Source organism: Capra hircus, chromosome 7 (assembly GCF_001704415.2).
Source record: "Capra hircus breed San Clemente chromosome 7, ASM170441v1, whole genome shotgun sequence".
Lineage (NCBI taxonomy): Eukaryota > Metazoa > Chordata > Mammalia > Artiodactyla > Bovidae > Capra > Capra hircus.
The window spans coordinates 52,636,356-52,661,031 of NC_030814.1; the positions used below are offsets into that span (position 1 = coordinate 52,636,356).

General features: G+C 42.7%; 1 protein-coding gene and 1 non-coding gene across 6 annotated transcripts in view; both read left to right on the forward strand.

The window, feature by feature from the left end:
* Window positions 1–24,676, forward strand: part of PPP2R2B (protein phosphatase 2 regulatory subunit Bbeta) — a 478,426-nt gene that overhangs the window by 438,499 nt on the left and 15,251 nt on the right. For all 5 annotated transcript variants that reach the window (XM_018050189.1, XM_005683107.3, XM_005683109.3 and 2 more), the window contains one exon: window positions 20,235–20,404. In XM_018050189.1, coding sequence (XP_017905678.1) covers window positions 20,235–20,404 — 170 coding nt within the window. The remainder of the gene's footprint in view (window positions 1–20,234; window positions 20,405–24,676) is intronic.
* On the forward strand, window positions 22,389–22,460 carry TRNAC-GCA. Its single transcript has one exon. It is a non-coding gene; the product is annotated as a tRNA-Cys (tRNA).

The window sequence follows — 24,676 nt, forward strand, 5'->3', positions numbered from 1 at the left end:
AAATTAAAAATGAGAACTGGGCACAGACAGTCCCCCCTCCTCTTGTCCTAGTCATTAAGCATTAAAGTGCTTGCTAAGGGATAAAGCCTTTATTTGCTCCAGTGATTGCAAAATGTGTCTTCTCTCTGCATCCAAAACCAGAGGCTTCCAGGTCCCAGAGGTCTCAAAGTGGTGATGGTATGTCTGGAGCCAGGGGGAGGGCCTCCCAGGTGATACAGTGCTCAACAAAGCTGATGACTCTTCTGTACATCACCACTGGTGCATGATGTTAGGTCCATTAAGAGACATCTCTGCTCTGATTAATTCTCTGTGGTCAGTGAGAACACACAGCTAATGAAGTCCAAATCAGAGGTTTCAGCCTTAGACCAATTCAGTTCATTTTACTAGGGCCATGCCCTCGTAAGTGGGACGGGGGGCTCCCTATGTCTATGAGCGCCAGACAGGGGTACCCTCTCTAAACATTGAACTGGAGGAGAAATGATGCAGAATAGGGGGACAGTAGGGTCCAGTTACAGAACCAGAGCTGGGTTTACATCCTAGCTCTGCCTCTTCCTGGCCTGGGACCAAGATAGATGGCTCTCTGATGCATCATGACTACTAAAGCATACTAATGATACGTGTTTATAAAAGATCCCACATCCACTAAACTGTAAAGCAAGCAGGTTGTGAGAGTGGAATGGACTATCACACGTAGTTAGCACAGTGTCTGGATGGGAGGCAATGACTCCATCTACTTGAAGACAGTAGCTCTGAGCTCTCCATGTATGCAAGTTCCAGGCACATTCAGGCACAATGCTATCTGTCAGTAAGTCAAGAGCAGTGTTTTCCTGTCGAAAGCCGGCGCTGAGAACACAGAGGCAGAGCATGGGGAAGACAGGGAGGCAGCGAGCGGCCCCCACCAGCATCCCTCCATGCTGTGTGCTTGGGCTGTGCCCAGACCCTCCTTGTCCCGCTCTGCAAGGATATGACTGTCAGCAGGGAGCTGCTCCTCTCTCCCTTTCCGTGTTTACGCCTCTCATTGCAGTGATTATGTAGACAGCCTAGAAAATGGGGGCATCTTGGGAGTGCAGCCCTGGCCTCGCGGTGCCATGACAACCAGCTTTCCAGCGATCACCCCTAATAAGGGCCACACACTCTCGGTGTCTGCCACCTGGGCAGAGGTTCCCTGGGGAGTCTGAGCTTCTCTCGGAGCAGCTGCACGGAGTTTCCTGTTGGAAACAAATTATGAGAGGGAGAAAGAGAAAGCAGGGGGGTAAGTTTAACCTGTGATGTATTAAGTGCACCTAGGGGCCTGTGTCATGTTGCTGAAGCCTACTGGCTATAGGAACACATAAATCCACAGCAGGAGACATACAGGCCCATGAACCCTCTTGTCTCCCCCGCCCCCCGATAAACAGAGGGCTATCACAGTGAAAGACCAGATATGTGGGCTTGTACAGCTGGGCCTCGCTGCTACCACATTTCTTCATTGGGCTCCTGTCAAGACACCCACTGCCAGCTCATCGTCTTGTCTGGACTGGAGCCGCCCTTTCTTACTGCCAGCTGGCGACAAGATGCTCCTTCAATAAGTATCTCTCCAGAATGGTGTTTCTCCAAAAGACACCCGCCCCGCCGGGCTAATAAATGATTAATCTTCACAAAGAGAGGACAGTCAGGCTCCACACAAATAAACTTGCCTGTGGATGGGAGGCCCAGTTCAGCCTTTAGATTGGCAGGTGAGCCCTCGGCCAGACAGGTCCTCACTTCCCCTGTCTTTAGATCACAGAATCCAGCTGAGGCTCCTTCAGGAGAAAGATCTAAGCCCAGAGCGAATGAGCAGGGAGCACGCGGCCCTTCGTGTCCCAGTCTCTCCACGCCTCTGTTGTCCTGAGCGGTGAGATGAAGCTCATCCAGGCGGGGAGCATGTGCTGCGCTTATCACTAGTGCTGGCTTTCTGACTTACCACTAGTCACTCCCTGAACTGGGATGACTTACCTGTGAATTCCGAATATATATATTATTTAAAGATTTATTTTAAATAATATATATATATATTTTCAGAATTTACAAGTAATGACATGACTGACCGACTAAGCACAGTACAATAAGTAATAGGGAAAAGTATGGAAAGTGGCCACGTTATCCAGTGAGAGGAAGAAAAGGGTGTGGTGGTCAAGGAAGGCTTCGTGCAAGAGACAGTGAGCCCTGATGGCTGAACAGGAGTCAGAGAAACAGGGGAGCAGAGATAGAATGGTATTCTGGACTGGTTTTAGCCCCCGATATTTATGCTGATCTGTTAATCCCCAGTGTCACAGTTATGAGGCAGTAGGACCTTTGGGAGATAATGAGGTCATGAAGGTAGAGCCCTCATGAATACAACATGTGTGTCCCTGTGGACACAACAAGAAAATGACCCTCTGCACCTCAGAGCAGAGCCCTCACCGAAATGTGACCATCCTGGCACTCTGCTCTCAGACTTCCAACCTATATGTATTTCTGTTGTCTGTAAGCTACCCAGTCCGTGGTATTCTGTAATAGCAGACAGAACTAAGACAGGAAGGGAATGAGCATGGACCAAGCTCTAGCACATGCTAAGTGCTCCATAAACATCGGCCATCGTTAGTAAAGCATGCAAACCAGAGGTCACAAACTGCAGCCCACAGGGCTTACAGGTGACTTCTTTTTAATTGCATCCTAAAAATTCTCAATTAGTTGTTAAAAATGAAGCATCAGGGTTCCATGGAAAATTTGGACTTCAAAATGAGATGATCAGGCTATGCCAGACCAACACTTCTGGGTGGTCACAGTCAGCTGGAACTGAGTGGAAACTCCAGTTTGCCACAGTCCCTAGCACTCCCTCGTGTATACCCATGCATGCTTCGTCTCTTTCACCACCCGATTGGCACCTGGAGAAAGGAGTTCTCTGACCCCAGCAGAAATGACAAATAGGCCAGTCAGCTGCCATGGAGAGTTTGAGCCAGTGAGAACTGGGCAGTAACACTGGAGTGCTGATCTGGGGCCTGATAGGAATGGCCCTGCATGCCAGGCCCAGTGGGCGGGACTGCTGGCTACTCGTGGGGCGTCACTGTAAGTGACATTGCTTTGGGAAGAGTTCTCGTGGGCACAGCAGGGTCACGCAACCTCATGTTCTGCTGCTAAATCCTGATGGTCCGTGAGCTGTTGACTTGCTCTGCTTTGCAGTCACCATGTTCAAGTTTTTCTGGATGGTGTCAGCCCATGCGGGCAGCAACCAGGATGCTGGGAGGAGATGGTGGCTGAGCTGTGACGAACCCAGCCCAGCCCGCTCTGGTCTGCCTTCTGGGCCAGCTGGAGAGGAGCAGCTGCTGAAAGGGAGTAGTCTCTTCAGGGACCTGCAGGCAGAGCCAGCAGCCGCTGGGGCCAGAAAAGTACGAGCAGCTGCCCAGAGTCAGTGGGGAGAGCTCATAAACCGTATCTCTCCCTTTATGGGGGCTTCCCTGGTGACTCAAACGGTAAAGAATCTGCCTGCAATGCAGGAGACCTGGGTTTGATCCTTGGGTTGGAAAGATCCCCTAGAGAAGGAAATGGCAACCCACTCTAGTATGGACTGTCTGGGGAAAGAGGAGTATTAATTTCCTGTTATTACTACATTAAATGACCACACACTTAGTAAACACACTTAGTAAATGCAGTGACTTGAAACAGTAGAAAGTTACCATCTTACGTTCCAGAGGTCAGAAGTCCACAGTGTTTATCTTGCTGGGTCTGCAGGATGGGCTTCTGCTTGGAGCTTCTGTGCAGGGGTTGGGAGGTGGGGGAGGTTTCTGCTTCTTGCCTTTTCGAGATTCTGGAGGCAGCCCACTTTCCTAGGCTCCTGGCCCTTCCCTCCATCTTCCAAGCCAGCAGTGGCTGAGTCCCTCTCACACTGCATCCTCTGACACAGCCTCTCCTGCCTCCTCCTCCTTCATACAGAGAGATGCTTGTCATTACTCTGGGCACAGTCAGGTGATGCAGCTCCAACATAATTGCCCCCACTTTAAAGTCAAGTACTCAACAACCTAATTCCCCTTTGGCATGTAACACAGTCAGAGGTTCTGGGGATTATGATATAGACATCTTGGGAGGGGGTGAAACTTAGCAGCTTTTTTTCCTTCAGTGAAAAAAAAAAAGCACCCCCCCATCCCCAGCACAAGTAAATGGGCCCACTCCTTGTTGAAGGAAGTGCCAAAGAGCACAAAATCTTTTCCATCCAGCTCACTCTTGTAACCCCAACACCTATCAGAGCGCCTCACACCTACCAGTCAGTCAAAATATGTCGGTTGAAGAGTACGTGACACTAGTATTTGTCGCCTTCTGATCATGTGTCAGGCACTGAGCTAGGTGGATTCTGACAACTATGCAAAAACAGGAACAGATGTCTGCATACTGAAAGTATTGATTCTGAATCTTGGTACAAAAACTTGACAAAGACAGTCCAGCCTGTAAATGGTGGAGCATGGGTTCCAACCAGCTGTCGGCTCCAAAGACCACTGACATCTCCTGTAGCAGCAGAGAGACATTCCTTACTAAATCTTAGCAAATCTTTCTAAGCAATGATCTCATCTTCCAGCCTTCCCACACGAGCAATCTGTGCTGCTAGTCCCAGGCTCGCACTGTCCCCTCAGCTATGTGTATCACCCAGGCACAAACTCATGCTGGTTTCCCTGTCTAGCACAGGCAGCACCCCTACAACCCCAAAACATATTGATCGAGAGTCAGCAAGCTCTGGTCTGCAGGTCATGTCTGACCTACCTCCTGCTTTGGCACAACACCAGCAAAGAATAAGTTTTTACATTTTTTAATGATTGAGCAAAAAATCAAAAAAGAAGACTGTTTCATGACATGTAAAAATTAGATGACATTGAGATTCCAGTGTCCATAAATAGAGCTTCATTGGAATAGATGCTCATCTGTTTACATATTCTCTCTGCTGCTTTCATGCCACAGAGGCAGGATTGAGCAGCTGCAACAGGAACCAGAGGGCCCTCAAAGCCTAAAATATTTGCTACCTGGCCCTTGACAGAAAAAGTTTGCCAACCTCTGATCTATCTAAAGCTGACTAGTTGTTCAAGGTTCAGCTCTCTGTTAAGTCTTACCCAGTCAGAGCAGCTGAGATCACATTACCCCAGATTGTCTCATCATTTCTGCTTGCCTGAGAATTTTAGGTCCATTTTTTTCTATCTAGAAAAAAATGTTTTGACTCATTATATCTTCACTTTGAATGATGATTTATTTTTCAATATTTATTTATTTATTTGGTTGCCTCGGGTCTTAGTGGCAGCATGTGGGATCTTTGCTGCGGCACGTGGGGTTTTTTCATTGCAGCGCAGGGACTCTCTAGCTCTGGTGCGTGGGCTCAGTAGTTGCAGCACGTGGGCTGAGTTGGTCCACAGCATGTGGGACCTTAGTTCCCCGACCAGGGATCAAACCTGTGTTCCCTGCATTGCAAAGCAGATCTTTAACCACTGGACCACCAGGGAAGTCTCCAAATGATTATTTATTAAAAGAGATGATATTATGAATTATAATACATGCAGAAATATCATGGAAACAGTTATTCAGAGACCACAGTTCTCTCCTAGATGAACTGTTCCTGCTCCATCATGCTATGCACTGTGTTGCTACAGTCTTCACTGTTAAACAATCACTTGTAGAATTAGTGAAGGTCTGTATGAAAAACAAATTGTAAAAGTAGAGCCCACTGGGCTTGGTCGTTTCCCAGTTCAGAATCCGCTGAGTCTTCATCTGATCCAAGCTCCAGTCTCCAGCTCATGTCTGGAGACTATGTCATTATGCCCACAGTAGTACAATAGCCACTAATTAAATCTTAAACTTCTCTCGCTCTCCTTAGCTGGATAAAGGCGAGCATTATCGGTCCATGGGCATTCTTACTTACTGTGGGAAAACTGTTGGCCATTTTTCTTGCTGGAGAAAATTATTCAATGTGTCTTCTGTATAGTAAAGATTACTGGCTGCATCTCAATCAGTGAGCCTTTCCTCTCCAGGGGCAAAACTGTGGCCTGCACATACCTCTGAAGGAAAATTGCCATCTGCCTTACTCTGTAGGAAGATTGCCAGTTGTATCCCCATTGTGGGGAAACTGTCGGCCGTGTCTCCAAACGGAAAAGCCTGCCAGCTGTGCTTCTGCACAGAAGAAATGTCAGCAGAAGTGGGCGATTTAAAACCCTGTGTGTGATTCTGAGTCTGTTCCCTTTTTACCCCCATCCCCAGTTTCCTTTACTCTCTCTCTCATGTGCCTGAGTCATCAGAATGGGGGTGGGGCGGGGAGGGGCTGACAGTGTTCAGCACCAGATGAGAGGTGCATATACTGAGGAAGGTATATATCAACTGATGGTCCAGAGACAAGCTGTTGTGTGTCCATGTAATGGCCCAGGTAGAAGACCTAGAAATCGATTTAACAACCAGTAGCTCTTAAGATCTGGTTCCAGTGGAAAAGCACATCAGGCTTCCGGACTCATTGCACAGCAGGCTTGCATTAAGCAGCACCACTTCTGCACTGTTGCTGCCTCCTGTGTTATTGTGGGTACAAGCCCTGTGCTAAGCACTTGACGTGAAAGATCTCATCTGTCCCTCAGCCACACTAGAGGGTATATATTCCTCTGATGTCTATTTGACAGATAAGGAAAATGAAGCTTGGAAGGATCAAGCCACTTGTCCAAGGGTTCACAACATAAGCAACAGAGCTGACTTTCCACCCAGACTCGCTGAGCTTGGAACTACCTGCGCGCTCAGCCCCCACGCCATATGCGACAGAGGCGTTGGGCCCCCTCCTGACCCTCCATCATGGGCCTGAGTTCCTGTGCAGTGTCCAGTGTGAGGTCCAGAAGGAGCAGCCGGCCCAGGATCAGCCTTTACCTGTGGTCTCCCTCCATTCTTTCTTCTGCTGTCCCCAGCCTCTTCTCCCAGCACACAGCATGCTTCCTTTCTCCTTGGCCCCACTTGTCATAAATGTAGGTTTAGGTTTCTCCAAAGTCAGCAGCTTCCTTCTTAACTCTTCCTCTCTCTGATCTGTGGTTTTAACGCTTTCCCATGATTCCAGTATCTTATTCAGGTGCCAGTCATCTGAACTGTCTGAGGTGCCCGCCCTGGGCCAGGCACCATGAAAGATAACATCATGGTACTTTTTGTCTCCATTGTCTGTACATGTTAGAACACAAAACATTGTACCAGACGCCTATTATAGCCTATAGGATTTGAAAGGAAGTGTCAGTGCTTTTTAAGAAAAATTTTGTTGGAGTATAGTTGCTCTACAATGTTGTGTTAGTTGCTATTGCACAGCAAAGTGATTCATCTATGTTGTTCAGTCTCTGAGTCATATCCAACTCTGTGACCCCATGGACCACAGCACACCAGGCTTCCCTGTCTCACTCTCTCCTGGAGTTTGCTCAAACCCATGTCCATTAAGTCAGTGATGCCATCCAACCATCTCATCCTCTGTCATCCCCTTCTCCTCCTGCTCTCAATCTTTCCCAGCATCAGGGTCTTTTCCAATGAGTCAGCTCCTCGTATCAGGGGGCCATAGTATTGGAACTTTAGCTTCAGCATCTGTTCTTCCAGTGAAAATTCAGGGTTGATTTCCTTTAGGATTTAATACATATATCCCCTCATTTTTTGATTTCTTTCCCATTTAGGTCACCACATAGCACTGAGTAGGGTTCCCTGAGCTATACAGTAGATTCTCATTAGCTACCGATTTTATACTTAGTATCAATAGTATGTGTGTGTGTGTATATATATATATATATATATCAATCCCAATCTCCCAATTCATCCCACCCCTCCCTTTTCCCCCGTGCCATCCGTTTGTTCTCTACATCTGAGTTTCTATTTCTATTTTGTAAATAAGATCATCTATATACCATTTTTCTAGATTCCACCAATGCACATTAATGTATGATATTTGTGGTTCTCTTTCTGACTTGCTTCCGTCTGTATGACAGTCTCTAGATCCATCCACATCTCTACAAATGACCCAATTTCATTCCTTTTTATGGCTGAGTAATATTCCACTGTGTATATGTACCTCGTCTTCTTTATTCATTTCTCTGTTGACTGTAGCATGATAACCCAAAGTAGATTCTGAGGAGGTCTGTTCTGGAGAGATATTGGGTTGCAAGTGATTTTCCAAGAAAAATAAAATGGAACGGGGGAAGGGAGGTGGTTTGATTCAATAAGATTTGAAAGCAGGATTAAAGCAGTGGTTCTCAACCAGGGGCAACTGTGGCCTTGGGATTTGGCAATCTCTGGAGCCATTTCTGGTTGTCTCAGTTGAAGGATGTGGTTTAGTGAGCAGAGGCCAGGGATATTGCTAAACATCCTACAATGTGCCAAGCAAAGAATTTTCTGGCCCAAAATTCAGTACTGTAAAGGTTGAGAAATCTGGATTCCTAGATAAAATTTAATAATTAAATTTATTTTTAATGGAAGGATAATTGCTTTACAGTGTTATGTTGGTTTCTGCCAAATAGCTACATGAATCAGCCATAGGTCTACCTACGTCCCCTCCCTCTTGAACCTCCCTCCCACCTCCCTCCTCTCTAGGTTGTTACAGAGCCCCAGTTTGAGTTCCCTGAGACATACAGCAAATTTCTATTAGCTATCTATTTTATATATGGTAATGTATGTTTCCATGTTACACTCTCCATACATCCCATCCTCTCCTTCCTCCCCTCTCCCCGTGTCCATAAGTCTGTTCTCTATGCCTGTGTCTCCATTGCTGCCCTGCAAATAATTTCATCAGTACCATCTGTCTAGTTCCATATAAATGTGTGAGTATGTAATATTCATTTTTCTCTTTCTGACTGACTTCACTCTGTATGATAGGCTCTAGGTTCATCTGCCTCGTTAGAACTGACTCCAATGTGTTCCTTTTTATGGCTGAGTAATATTCCATTGTGTATGATGTACCACAGCTTCTTTACCCATTCATCTGTCCATGGGCATCTAGGTTGTTTCCATATCCTAGCTATTGTAAATAGCGCTGCAGTGAATGCTGGGGTACATGTGTCTTTTTCAATTTTGCTTTCCTCAGGGTATATGCCTAGGAGTGGGATTGCTGGGTCCTATGGATGCTGGGAGGGATTGGGGGCACGAGGAGAAGGGGGATGACAGAGGATGAGATGGCTGGATGGCATCACTGACTCGATGGACGTGAGTCTGAGTGAACTCCAGGAGTTGGTGATGGACAGGGAGGCCTGGCGTGCTGCGATTCATGGGGTCACAAAGAGTCAGACACGGCTGAGTGACTGAACTGAACTGATGGTGGTTTTATTCCTAGTTTTTTCAAGGAATCTCCATAGTGTTTTCCATAGCGGCTATATCAATATATCAACATACATTCCCACCAACAGTTCAAGAGGGTTCCCTTTTCTCCACACCCTCTCCAGCATTTATTGTTTGTAGATTTTTTTTTTATGATGGCCATTCTGACCCGTGTGAGGTGATATCTCGTTGTAGTTTTGATTTGCATTTCTCTAATAATAAGCAATGTTGAAGACCTTTTCGTATGTTTGTTAGCCATCTGTATGTCTCTTTTGGAGAAATGTCTCTTTAGGCCTTTTTTTACCTGCAGGACTTCTCAGCACTTTTAATAGATTAATTGCATCATCGACGCCCCTCCCCCACCCCCCAGACTGAGTAGGACTTTCCAAAGCTCAATTGACTGCAGCATCTGGAATCCCTGACAAATTCCTGTGTGTTCTTCTGGAGTCATGATGAGAAGGCTAGCCTAGGATAATGGGCATTAGTAGAGGAAGCTGACCCTGCTTTTTAGCAGTTGTACTACAATGTACCGTGCATTTGCATGTCTTTCTGTTTGGAGATTGTAGTGCTTTTAAAATAGTGTCCTGATAACTCATTAGTTTTGAAATTTATTTTTTTGAAATATACTCTCTATTCTTTTCTTCAGCTCCAATTATATGTATTAACTTTTATCAATGTATTCTCTGTTTCTGTGAAATCTTTTTATATTCTCTATTCTCTCTGTTCTTTTGGAGGAGATGTTCCAGTTTATTCATTCTCTTTAGTTGTATCTGCTTCACTGCTAAATGCCTTTATTGGGTTCTAATTACCCTTGTTTGGTTCTTTTTAATATATTTTCTAATTATCTGTGAAAATTCTTAATCAAGCATTTTATTTGTTGAAATTATGAAACAGTTATTTTAAAGGGTATTATATCATCTGTCTTTACTTGCTCTGTTTTATTCTGTTTTAAAAAGTTATTTGCCTCTGGGTTCCCTGGTATATTGCTTTTTTTTTTATTTTTTTAATTGAGACTTTAAAAAAAAAAGTAGAGGAAAGATGAAAGACAAGACCAGTGGAATTCGTCAATCTTATTGTCTGAGAGCTGGGAGGGACCTGGTTGGCAATCCTACCTCCATCATATTACAGACAAGGAAATCAGTCCAGAGAGTTGATGTTGTCCAGCCATTCAAATGAGAGACAACAGAGAGAGATTAAGAGCTTAGGCTGAAAGCAGACCGAGAGCATCTGTGCCTGCTGGGACTGATTTGTGGAAAAGCAAAATAAGATCTGTGAATAGCAAATGAATTAATGCATGTAAGGCACATGGCGTAAGTGGTAGTAGGTATTATTAAGAGCCAGCTACTTTGAATCCAGCATAGATTCCACCTAGCATTCTTGATTTCCAGTCTGATGTTTTTCCTGGTAGCCCATGGTGGGCAAGGGAAGAGATAAGGAGCAGAGACATGGAAGTGGGCATGCACAGGTATGTCTAAAATACGAGGGAGTCTACTGTGACTTGATTGTTTAAACAGAAATGATACTGACAAAGCAAGGAGAGGCCAAATTGTGGAGGCAGGGTTAGTGAGGCAGACAGATGGTCAGTAGAAAGGCCATCTCTACTACTCATTACCTGCATGATCCTAGGCAAGTTACTCAACCTCTCCTGATCTACCTCATCTATAAATTAGGACAGTGAGAGTGCCTTCCTCATAGGTTTGAACATTAAATGTGATGATGTACGCAAAGCATGAGGACCAAGAAAGGGTGGTAGATGTCATGATCGTTGTTGTTAATGTCATTATGGGGGTCTCCAAGACACAAGCATCTGTCGGCAAGTCTGACATGTCCACAGTGGATAGTGCTGTGCTGTTAGGATTCTCTTCATGGCTGCTTCCTCCTCTGTCATGGTTCTCTTCTTTTCTTCTCTTGATGTCTTTATTTTCTAAAAGCTAGTCACAAACCCTGCAAAGCAGGATTTGTAATGCCAAGTCAAGGGTCTTCAGGAGAAATACCAGTTCTGATTTGTCTTGAGATCTATCACTCAAGCACTGGACCCGCTTGGACCACCTATTCAGTAAACTACACAGAATGCAGTGATGCGTCACTTGCATTCCACAAGCGCGCTTCCCAGCACCTTTATTCCCACACTGATACTGCAGTAAACTCACTTATTCACATCTGCAGCGGAATCTGTGGCTTGTTTAATGTTTATCTCCTCCCCTAGCCTGTGAGTTCCACAAGGATAGGACTGGGTCTATTTGGCATATAGTTCAGGGCCTGGTATGCATCACCCAACAAATACTTTCTAATTTGCGTGTTCTAGGTAATGTACTAAGTGTAGGATGTGTGTGTGCATGCACACAAGAGACACTTAAATACTGAAAAATGATGGCTCAGCCTGAATAAGTGAAAAACTTGAATTACAGATGACTTGTATTTTTCTTACTTTTCAAGGACTTCAATCTAGATGAATAAAGCATTGGTTTGATAGATTCCTTTTAGGACCTGCTTAGTAGATAAATATTATTTTCATTTAAAAATTAAAATGGATCTTCAATATTCATTCATTTAACATATTTACTGAGCACTTCCTATGTTCCAGGGAATACAGTAGAATGAAATAGACAAGAACCCCAACCCTTATAGAGTTTGTATTCTATAGAAAAGACAAATAAAATCTTTCAAATGTCAGTGCACATAAACTGGGGAGATGAACAGAGGGAGGAAAGGCTGCCTTGTTGGACGACAGACCACAGGGATTAGAATCCAGGGGTAAGAGATGTCCTGAGGGCCTGGACTTCCTGTGGTGAGGGTCTTGACAGGGTCATACAAAGTCCTGGGGACCCAACCTTTGCTTGCCAATGATGGAGTAAGGCCTGAACTCAGGAGCTTTCGGTAGAGGAGCTATGTACCTTAAGTGTTTGAAATCGATTCATTCTCTTGAGGACTTGTGTTGTCAACAGACTAGAGTAGGACTAGTCATCATTAAGAGCCCTTACACTAACTTTCATCTAGCTAATGCACAATAAAAAAATATTTAGTGTGAGACTTCCAGCTTTATAGTTCCATGATGTTATGTAGATACCACCCTGGTATTTTCTTACAGCTCCTAAAATAAGGTCTTGTACATAGTTCAAGGCAGCACTGTACCATGATTAAGAACAGAGACTTTGAAGTCAGACAACCCCAAGTTCAAAATTCTACTGCAGGTAAGCTATGGGCTTCCGAGGTGGCGCAGTGGTAAAGAATCCGCCTGCCAAGGCAAAAAATGCAGGAGATGCAGGTTCAATCCTTGAGTCTGGAAGATCCCCTGGAGGAGGAAATGGCATCCCACTCCAATATTCTTGCCTGGAAAATCCCACGGCCAGAGAAGCCTGGCAGGCTACAGTCCATGGGGTCGCAAAGAGTCAGACGTAACTGAGTGACTAACACACCCACCCACACACACACTCAGGTCAGCTACTCTCTCTAGCTGTGTTGTCCTTCAATGGGTTGCAAAACCTCTCTGTGCCTTAGTTTTCCACATCTGTAAAATAAGAAATCATGGTTCCCACTTTGTAGGATTGTTATAAGGATTAAATAAGATAAAATATGAAAAGTTTAGGGCCTGAAACATAATAAGCTTCCCATAAACAGTAAATATTAATAGCACTGACTATCGTTGCTGAATGAATGGAAGGAATTTGTGGAGCTAATATTAAGACTTGGATAAGCACAGACATGTAATGACCTGCAGTGCTGTGCAGGTAGACATGTTATTTATATTCTGGTCTCTGCATTCTACATGAACTTGTGATGGGTTGATTAAACATTATCTTTTTTCATTTCATCTCCATCTTCTGGGGCTGTCACTTTAAGCCTTCACAATGCTGCCACACTGGCCTTCCAATATGCCTAACATTTGGAGAACATATTCCTAGGTATAACCTTGTAATACTCTTTTACATATTTACATCATTTAAATAGCCCCCAGGTTCTGTAGTCTTCAGTCCCAAATTCTCAAAAGTCTTTTTTATTGAAGTGTAGTTAACTTACAATGTGGTGTTAGTTTCAGGTGTGCAACAAAGTGAATCAGTTATACATATATTTTTCATATTCTTTTCCATTATAGTTTATTACAGGATATTGAATATAGTTCCCTGTGCTTGTTGCTTATCTATTTTCTATTTAGTAGTTTGTATCTGCTAATCCCAGACTCCTAATTTAATCTTCCCCCCAGGCTTCTCTCTCTCTCTGGTCAGTCTTGTCCAATTCTTTGTGCCCCATGGACTGTAGCCTGCCAGGCTTCTCTGTCCATAGAATTCTCCAGGCAAGAATACTGAAATAGGTAGCCATTCCCTCTTCCAGGGGATCTTCCTCACCCAGGGACTGAACCCAGGTCTCCTGCATTGCAGGCAGATTCTTTTCTGCCTGAACCTCCAGGGAAGCCCCCCAAGAGGCTTAGTAAGTGAAATATGATTGGCTAATACAGAATCAGTGCATACTTTTCATGATAAAAATATCAGCAGCTGGTATTTACTGAGGACCTGCTATGTGCCAAGCAGCATGCCTATTCTGCAGCTGGGAAAATGGAATCTCAGAGTAGAAAAGAAAATGTGAGCAGCTGATAAGTGACAGAGGCAGGAATTGACTGCCATCAGTGTGCAGTTTTGCAAAGTCCTTCCCGTTTACTGACTCAAGCTCTCCAGATGCACTGGGTAGGGGGCGACCAAACTTCTGGGCCATCGTTCCTGTCCCTGTGGGGATGTTTGTATGGAGCATGCCTGGAGTTTCTAAGTCCCTGGTCCTAATGAGATTACCTTGCAGAGAAACTAAGGTAGAAATCTAGTATCCAACTATGAGGACACCAGCCAGAGTCCAGGGGCCTTGTTAGTGCTTACCAAGAGGTAAGGGCACAGACTGAGACACTGGGTCAGAGATGGTATCGAGTTCATGTTCTTCTGTTTCAATGAGTTTTTTAACTCTCAAGTTCAATTCTGATTGATCAGGGTTTTGTTGGTGGTGGTGTGAAAATTAGTGTTTTGGTTTGGCTCATGGTATAATTCAGCAAGACAACTCATTTGATTGTACTAGATTTTCTACAAAGAATTTGGGTAAATTTTTTATTTTATATTGGGGGTATAGTTGATTAACAAAGTTGTGTTAGTTTCAGGTGTACAACAAAGTGATTCAGTTATACATATATGTATATCTACTTTTCTTTTCACATTTAGATCATTACAGATATTGAGCAGAGTGTCCTGTGTCATTCAATAGGTCTCTGTTGGTCATCTCTTTTAAGTATAGTAGTCTGTATACATCATCCCAAACTCTCAATTTATTCGTCCCTCCCTGCCCCTTTGGTAACCCATAAGTTTGTTTTCAAAGTCTGTGAGTCTGTTCCGGTTTTGTAAACAAATGCACTTGTGTCATTGTTTTAGATTCTGAATATAAATGACATCACATGATATTTGTCTTTCTCTGACTTACTTCACTTAGTATGATAATCTTCAGGCCCATCCATGTTGCTGCAAATGGCATTTCATTCTTTTTAATGGCTGAGTAATATGCCATCATGTATATGTACCGTCATTATCCATTCATCTGTTGGTGGACATTTAAGTTACTTCTGTGTCTTGGCTCTTGTAAACAGTGCTTTTTTGTGGTATCTTTGCTTTTGGTATCACGGTGATTATGGCCTCATAGAACGAGCTTGGGAGTGTTCCTCGGTATAGTTTTTAGAAAGAATTTCAGAAGGATATGGTGTTAGCTCTTCTCTAAATGTTTGATGACATTCACCTGTGAAGCCATCTGATCCTAGACTTTTATTGGGAATTTTTAAATCAGAAGTTCAATTTCAGTACTTGTGATGGGTCTGTCCATATTTTCTATTTCTTCCTGGTTCAGTCTTGAGAGATTGTACCTTTCTAAGAATTTGTCCATTTTATTGGTTTTGGTTGCTTGTAGTAGTTTCTTATGATCCTTTGTATTTCTGGAGAAGGCAATGGCAACCCACTCCAGTGTTCTTGCCTGGAGATTCCCAGGGACGGGGAGCCTGGTGGGCTGCCATCTGTGGGGTCGCACAGAGTTGGACACGACTGAAGCGACTTAGCAGCAGCAGCAGTGTCCACTGTAACTTTTCTTAAGGAAAATTGCTTTATGTCCCCTCCCCTTTGAATCTCCCTCCCATCCCATCTCACCCCACTGTAACTTTTTATTTCTAATTTTACTGATTTGAGCCCTGTTTGTCTTAATGAGTCTGGCTAAAGGTTTATCAAGTTAATTTATCTTTTCAAAGTATGAGCTTTTAGTTTCATTGATCTTTTCTATTTTTTTCATCTATTTCATTCATTTCTGCTCTAATCTTTATGATTTCTTTCCTTCTACTAACTGGGTTTTTTTTCCTCTTTCTCTAGTTGCCTTAGGTGTAAGGTTATGTTGTTTGAGGCTTTTTGTTTCCTGAAGTAAGACAATATTGCTATAAACTTCTCTCTTAAACATTTTTTATTTTTTATTGGAGTATAGCCATTAACAAACAATGTTGTGATGGTTTCAGATGAACAATGAAGAACACTTAGCCATACATAACCATGTATCCATTCTCTCCCAGACCTCCTCCCGTCCAGGTTGCACATAACATTGAGCAGAGTTCCCTGTGCTATACAGCGGGTCCTTGCTGGTTATCCATTTTAAATATAGCAGAATGTACATGTCCATCCCAAATTCCCTATCCTTTCCCTCCACCCTTAATGTGCCCCCTGCCCCAGCAGCCCCAAGTTCGCCTGTTAGAACTGCTGCCGTGTTTCGGATCCTTGTGCTTTCATTTTCATCCGTCTCTAGGTATGTATTTCTTCCTTGACATCTTCAGTGACCCACTGGTTGTTTAGTAGCATACTGCTTAGCCTCCATGTGTTTGTGGTGGTTTTACAGCAATTTTTTTTTCTGATAGTTGATTTCTAGGCATATAGCATTGTGGTTGATGCTTGATATGCTTGATATGATCTCAATTTTCTTAAATTTACCAAGGCTCCCCCTCTGGTTGCCAGACCCCAAGGCTGGGGAGCCTGACATGGGGCTCAGAGCTTTCACTCCTGTGGCAGAACTTCTGTAGCATAATGATTCTCCAGTGTGTGGGTCGCCCACCCCGCGGGCATGAGGTTTGATTTTATCGTGATTTCATTCCTCCTACCATCCCATAATGGCTGCTGCTTTGGATGTATAATATCTTTTTGGTAGGTTCCGGCATTTTTTTTTGTTGATGGTTGTGATTTTGGTGTTTTCATAAGAAGAGGTGAGATCACGTCCCTCTACTCCACCATCCTGTCTCCACCTCTAGATTTTCTACATAGCATTTCATAGCAACTCTGTGAGTGCATTGAACAGGCAGGAAGAGAAACTCTTGGGGGAAGAGTTACTCAGTAACCTGCAGGCTGATGTTTTGTTTAGCCTAAAACTGTAATAGAAGCACTTACCAAGCAGAACCATACTCAACTACCATTATGGCAGGTCAAAAATAATTAAATGTAGGCAAATATGTATAGCTCAATGTCATGCAAGCTAACCACTTATAAGGCCAAGATTTTGTTAAATTATCTGGCTTTGGTTCCAAACAAGCAACAAATATTTTTTAATTTATTATTTATTGAAGGATAATTGCTTCACAGAATTTTTCTGTTTTCTGTCAAAACTCAACATGAATCAGCCATAGGTATACATATATCCCTTCCCTTCTGAACCTCCCTCCCATCTCCCTCCCCATCCCACCCCTCCTGGTTGATACAAAGCCCCTGTTTGAGTTTCCTGAGCCATACAGCAAATTCCCATTGGCTATCTATTTTACATATGGTAATATAAGTTTCCATGTTTCTCTTTCCATAGATCTCACCCTCTCCTCCCCTCTCCCCATGTCCATAGGTCTATTCTCCACTGCTGCCCTGCAAATGTTCTTCAGGACCATTTTTCTTAATTCTATATATATGCATTAGAATATGAGATTTCTCTTTCTCTTTCTGACTCACTTCACTCTGTATAATAGGTTCTAGGTTCATCCACCTCATTAGAACTGACTCAGATACGTTCCTTTTTATGGCTGAGTAATATTCCATTGTGTGTGTGTATATATATATATGTATATACCACAACTTCTTTATCCATTCATCTGTCAATGGACATCTAGGTTCCTTCCATGTCTAGCTATTGTAAATAGTGCTGCAGTGAACAATGGGATACATGTGTCTTTTTCAATTTTTGTTTCCTCAAGGTATATGCCTAAGAGTGGGATTGCTGGGTCATATGGTGGTTTTATTCCTAGTTTTTTAAGGAATCTCCATACCATCTTCCATAGTGGCTGTATCAATTTACATTCCCACCAACAATGCAAGAGGGTTCCCTTTTCTCCACACCCTGTCCAGCATTTATTGTTTGTAGATTTTTTTATGATGACCATTCTGACCCGTGTAAGGTGATATCTCATTGTAGTTTTGATTTGCATTTCTCTTAATAATGAGTGAATTAAGCATCTTTTCATGTGTTTGTTAGCCATCTGTATGTCTTCTTTGGAGAAATGTCTGTTTAGGTCTTTTCGCCTACTTTTTGATTGGGTTGTTTGTTTTTTTGGTATTGACTTGGTTGAGCTGCTTGTATATTTTGGAAATTAATCCTTTGTCAGTTGTTTCATTTGCTATTGTTTTCTCCCATTCTGAAGGTTGTCTTTCTTACCTTGCTTATGCAAAAGCTCTGCAAAAGCTTTTATGTTTAATCAGGTCCCACTTGTTTACTTTTGTTTTTATTTCCATTACTCTAGGAGGTGGGTCATAGAGGATCTTGCTTTGATTTATATCATCAAGTGTTCTGCCTATGTTTTCCTCTAAGAGTTTTATAGTTTCTGGTGTTACATTTAGGTCTTTAATCCATTTTATCTTTGTGTATGGTGTTAGGAAGTGTTATAAATTCAGTCTTTACATGTAGCTCTCCAGTTTTCCTAGAACCATTTATTGAAGAAGCTGTCTTTGCCCCATTGTATATTCTTGCCCCCTTTGTCAAAAACAAGGTACCCATGTGTTGCATGGGTTTATTTCTGGGCTATCTTGTTCCATTGGTCTATGTTTCTGTTTTTGTGCCAGTACCATACTGTCTTGATGACTGTAGCTTTGTAGTATAACCTGAAGTCAGGAAGGTTGACTCCTCCAGCTCCATTCTTCTTTCTCAAGACTGCTGTGCTATTCAGGGTCTTTTGTGTTTCATATGAATTGTGAAAGTTTTTGTTCTAGTTCTGTGAAAAATGCCATTGGTAATCTGATAGGGATCACATTGAATCTGTAGATTGCATTTGGTAGTATAGTCATTTTCAGAATATTGATTCTTCCTACCCAGGAACATGGAATCTCTCTCCAACTGTTTATGTCATCTTTGATTTCTTTCATTAGTGTCTCATAATTTTCTGTGTACAGTTCTTTTCTCTCCTTAGGAAAGTTTATTCCTAGATATTTAATACTTTTTGTTGCAGTGGTGAATGGGATTGATTCCTTAATTTCTCGTTCTGATTTTTCATTGTTAGTATATAGAAATGCAAGTGATTTCTGTGTATTGATTTTGTATCCTGCAACTTAAGCAACCAATGTTTATTGAACATTTATGTGCAAAACCCTTAGTACAAAGATAAGAAAAAACAAAATTCTGCCTTCAAGAAGCTCACATCCTAGGTGAGATAAGCTGTGGATTGTTAAATACTAATGTGAAAAATGATGCTTTCTTTGGGACAGAACCCAGGCAAATGGTAAGTGAACGGGCCAGACCAAGTGTGATACGACTTCTGAGAAAAGATCATTTGGTCTAAAATAAACAATATGTAAGTAAAAGATGAGGCATATGAATCAAGCAAAATATGACACAATTGAAGGAGGAACCATCAGGACATAAAAATGGGAAATATCCAGAGGTATGGTATATATTCAGTTTGAACTAGAGAAGTTCAAAAAAAGGTTAGAAAGATGAAATAAGGCAGCTTACAATAAGCTTCAGTGTCTTTTACTCCTGTAAGTGAAAGTCAGCTGACTCTATGGGAAAAGAAAAGCAGCAACTGGATACCAGAGCAAATAGAAAACACAGACAAAAGGCATTGTAGCCAGACTTTACCTATGAGACTGAGGCTCAGGAAAGTTAAATAACTTGCCCAGGGTCACACAGCTAGACAACGGTAGTCTGACCTTAAGCCTAAGGCAGTCTGGCAGCAAAGTCCCGCTATTAAACATCATGATCCAAGAGAGATGAATACATATGTTCACACGAAAACTTGTACATGAATATTCATAGCAGCATTATATGGTATATAATATGTAGTATAAAATATATGTATAGTATGATTCCATTCATGTAAAATTTTTAGAATAGGCAATTTCATAAAATAAGAAAATAGATTAGTGTTTGCCTAGGGCTGCAGAAATTAGGGAACAGGAGTAAGTGCTAATAGGGATGAGGTAGTTCAGGTTTTCTTGTGGGGGGAGGCGATAATACAAACATCCCAAATTTAGGCTTGGTTGATGATTGCATGGTTGGTGGCATTATCTTTAATATAATAACATAAAGTATAAAATTCAGATGAGTAAATCCTATGGTATATGAATTACATCTCAAAAAAGTAGAAAAAAAAATAAGCATCTAAGAAGACTGCATTTTGGTATGTAGCAATGTATACCATTGCTGGTATCACAATGATACCTAGCGACCATGGGGAAATGTGAAACAGAGCCTGTGCAAGCGGTCAGCTCTGTGAATGGGACAAGCCCCATGAGAGTCCTTCCATGAGAAACATGATATAGAAACCAGTGGCAGCTTGTTCTACTGCCAGGGAGCTGACAGGTCTGCGAGCAATTTACATTCTGCCGATTCCAACCCTATGCCAAGTTAGACGGTTGGCTTTCTAGCTGGCCCAAACACGTTCACATCAGTTAATAAGGAGGTACTAAATTTGTTGTGTTTTGCTTTTTGTTCTGCAGTTTTTGAAGAGCCAGAAGATCCAAGCAACAGGTCATTTTTCTCTGAAATTATCTCTTCAATTTCGGACGTGAAGTTCAGCCACAGTGGGAGGTGTATCATGACCAGAGACTATCTGACCGTCAAAGTCTGGGATCTCAACATGGAAAACCGCCCCGTCGAGACTTACCAGGTACAGACCCCCGCCCGCGCACATGCACACCAGGCCCTGGAGGGCTCCGAGTCAGCCTCGGCCTGCAGGGGCTTACAATGTAGAGTAAAAGACACGGTGAGCCACTTCGATATCCAGAAACAGCTGGTAGGCAGGTCAGTGTACTAACCTGGAGGCCCTAGGGATTACAGGCTAGGAAGAGGGAATGCATTGGCAAGAGAAGTTGGAGAAAAGTGCTGGTGAGATGGGTAAGAAGCTGAGAGGTGCCTGGAAGCCAACTGGAGAAACCGTCTCAAGGAGGAAGTCACCAACTGCTGAATCAAGAGTTGTTGTTGAATCAAGAGAGGACTGAGAAAGGGCCACTGGATTTAGTGACATGGAAATTATCAGGTGACAGAGGTGAAGTGGTAGGGATAAATGTCTGATTGGAGTGGGTTCAAGAGAGATCATAAATGGAGGATGTGAACGTAGTGAAATTTGGAAAGAGTTTGTTTTGAAGAGGAACAGAGAAATTGGGTAGTAGCTGGAAGAGGATGCAGGATTGAGGAAGGCATCATAGCTTGTTTTAGGGTGACAGAAGCCAGTAAAGAGTGGGCTAACTAAAGCAGTCAGCTTCTCAAGGAACATACTCCGTTGCAGAATTAGATATAGATGAGTTGGACCATTCATCTATCAAAGGAAAGCGAGAAGAGTAAAAACAGCTACAGATGCAGATTTGTGATGGGAACATACAGATGGTTTCTGCTTCTATGTTGCAGTCAAATAAGAAGCAAGATCATTAGCTGAGTGAGAAGGGAAAGTGTAAAATATTCCTCTAAAAGAGCAAATTGACTAGGGCACTATGGTAGGGTTGCAGTGGGATCCACTTATTTATATATTTTAAGTAAGACAAATCTGTGTGATTGTATGTTTCTTCCCAGCCACATGAGCCTGCTTGGTTCAGGTAAGGAAGGGCAGAAAGTTAGATTTAACCAGTGGTGGGCTTTTACCAACTGACTACAAGGGAAGTAGGGAAAAAGGCAAGTTTTTTGAAGGTATTGATTAAAGGAGTGATTGGAATGAGGGCCACTGAATCTAAGGTAGGTAAGGAGGGAAATGAAGAACTGATAGAATCAAAACACTAAAGGGCTTGAACTAAAATGATAGGAGGCAGCAATAGGGTGATATTCACTAGACAAACACAGTTACAGTGATGACAAGGCTCATAATATGACCATGAAAGCAAAGGACAAAACTCATTGAAAAGAATGAGGCTAAGTAAGAGTCCAGAGTGTTTGAATTCCTAAGAATGATGGCAGGAATGGTGATGGAAGAGAGATCGAGGCACTAGAGAGGCTTCCAAGCCTGAGGCAGAGGGCCTGTTGATGACTGTAAGAAGGATGGGGAGCAGGAAGTAGTGTTTGATGGCATGACTTTGAAGGAGCTGAGGCAGGAATGATGGTCCAGAGGACCGCAGGGCCCACTCACCTTGGCACACGAAAGCAGAAGTCCAGCGGCCACACGAGAGGCCTCGGGAGAAGCAGGAAATGTTCAGAGAGGAGGCTGAGGACACTGAGCACTTTGATGGCTGACTGTGATGCTGTAAAAGGTTTGGGGGCCAGAACTGCAGATGAGGTGGAGGTAGTCTAGTTAAGCCCTGTGGTTCACCTTGTGGTTCAAACAGCATCCCCTGTGTGCTTGCAGTCTTACTCCTCCCTAACCCTTGCCCTCAGGCTCCTGCTAACAGCCCAACCATTTGGTGTTAGGTGCGAGAACTAGAAGCTAGGAGGGTGTTGTTGACAGAGGTGTGGCCTGCTGGAGAGCCCCAGCTAAAGAGTGGATTAGGCTACAGCGTGGGGGAGCAATTGGCACTTTATTTTTTAATTATACCATATTCATTACCAGGATCATAGTAAGTAAAGAATACTTGTATAGAGATAGGTTTTAAGCATAACTAGTAAAGTAAGAATTAAAAACTGAACCGTTAAAACTATGTTTTAATTATTCCTAAGTAAGCATTGGGGCTTCCCTATTAGCTCAGTTGGTAGAGAATCTGCCTGCAATGCAGGAGACCCTGGTTCGATTCCTGGGTTGGGAAGATTTGCTGGAGAGGGGAAAGGCTACCCACTCCAGTATTCTGGCCTGGAGAATTCCACGGACTATACAGTCCATGGAGTCGCAGAGAGTCCAACACGACTGAGCGACTTTCACTTCCAAGTAAGCATTACCCTGGAGAGGAGCTTGCCTTTCTCAATGGGTCTGAAACTGACTTTTCTTCCAAAATGAAAGCTTCATTTTTGTGGCTGCGTTTTCAACAGCAGATTTCTCAGCTAATCTATGGTACTCTTATTTTAGACAAAGACTTAACAACAAAGCTAACTAGCTGTGCCATAAAGTAATTAGCATTTTAAACTCATGGTTCTCAAACTACATTTGGCAAGTAGTAAGTTTAGAAATCTTTGTAGAATACTAAGAAATAGAACCCATGTATGGAAATTAAACAATGCAAAAATTTATTTTAGATGGTGTATTTGAGAGCAATCTAGTTAAGTTTATATACCATACCAAAGGTGGTAATACACTATATCAGAAATGGTAAACAGACTCATTGAGTGAGTGTCTGGAACACAGTTAAAAGAGATTATAAGGTCAGCAGGCTCCACAAGTACATGATGTGAGAATCTCTGTGTTGGGAGACTCGGCCTAGTGTCAAGAAGGCCATACCCAAGCTCACTGGAACAGAGCAAAGAAACAGTATTTGGAACATGGAGAGAGAAGGATCAAATAGGATGAGCCTTAAGGTAAGGCATCCACGTGAGTGTACTGAGAGGGAGAAACAGTTGGATAAGCAGGTTTCTATGGTACAGGCTTCTCAGAGATGTTTCTTGTGTCTGGGTCTTACCTTTTTCTCTCCTCTGATGGTGAACAGTCGATGTTCTCTGCCTAACGTTTCTTTTTTCTAACAGTATATATATGGAGTATACCTTCATAGTCCATAATCTTCTCCTGTAGATGTCCTCACCTGGAGGTAGTCAGGAGCTCCCAGAGAGTAAGAGGCTGGAAGGAGAAAATAAGGGTTCAGACTAGGTTTTCCCTTTGAATCTTTCCTGACTTTTAAGGTCTGGTGAACCTCTGTGCTGGGAGACTCTATTTGTGCATTCTTCTATTTCAGGGATTGACAAACTGTTCCTGTAAAAGGTTGTCTTTTAAGTCATAGAGTTCTTGGTGAGGTGATTCCTGCAATAAGGGGCCCACAATTTCAAAGTGCACATGCTGTGTTTGATACTTACCACTCACCTGGAGGGTTTCTGTAAAACAGTGCCAAAGGGGAATGGTCAGGGGACAGGCTGAGCAGGACCTTAAATGGCACTGCCCAATTTATAACCCTTAATGCTCTGCCCCCTTTAATCCTAATTATTCAAGGCGCTATTTGGTACTTCCCCTACCAAAAACAAATTTGGGGTGCTGACGATAAGATAAAATAGTATTGTAGTCCCCTCTTATCATTTTATAATTCCTTGATCATTGCAGAACTCTGAGAAGCCTGCATTATAGAAACCTGCTTAACCAAGAGTTTCTCCCTGCTCAGAACACTCATGGGTATGCCTTACCTTAAAAGTGCTCTGTACAGCTGGTAGGAATGTAAACCATTACAGACACTGTAGAGAACAGTATGGAGGTTCATTGCAGAATTAAAAGGCGAGTTAACATACGACTGAACAATCCCACTCCTGGGCATACAGCTAGAGAAAATCATAACTTGATACATGCACCTGCCCATAGAACTACTTACAATAGCTAAGACATAGAGGCAGCCTAACTATCCATCACCTGTTGCTGATGAATGGATAAGGAAGATGTGGGGTGTGTGTATATATACACACATACATACCTTACATATATACGCACAGGGATATTACTCAGCCATTTGCAGCAACACGGATGTTCCTAATATTATCATACTAAGTAAAGCAAGCCAGAGAAAGACAAATATCGTATGTTATCATTTATATGGGGATTTTTTTAAAAAATGATAGAAATAATTTATACTCAAAACAGAAATAGTCCCACAGAAGTAGAAAACAAATTTATGGTTACCAAATGGGGAAAGGGGAGATAAATTTGGAGTCTGGGATTAACATAAACACACTACTGTATATATAAAATAGAGAATCAAAAAGGTCCTACTGAATAGCACAGGAAACTATATTCAATATTCTATTTTAACCTGTATAGGAAAAGAATCTAAAAAACAATGCATAATGTATAACTGAATCACTGTGCTGAAACCAACACAACATTATAAATCAACTA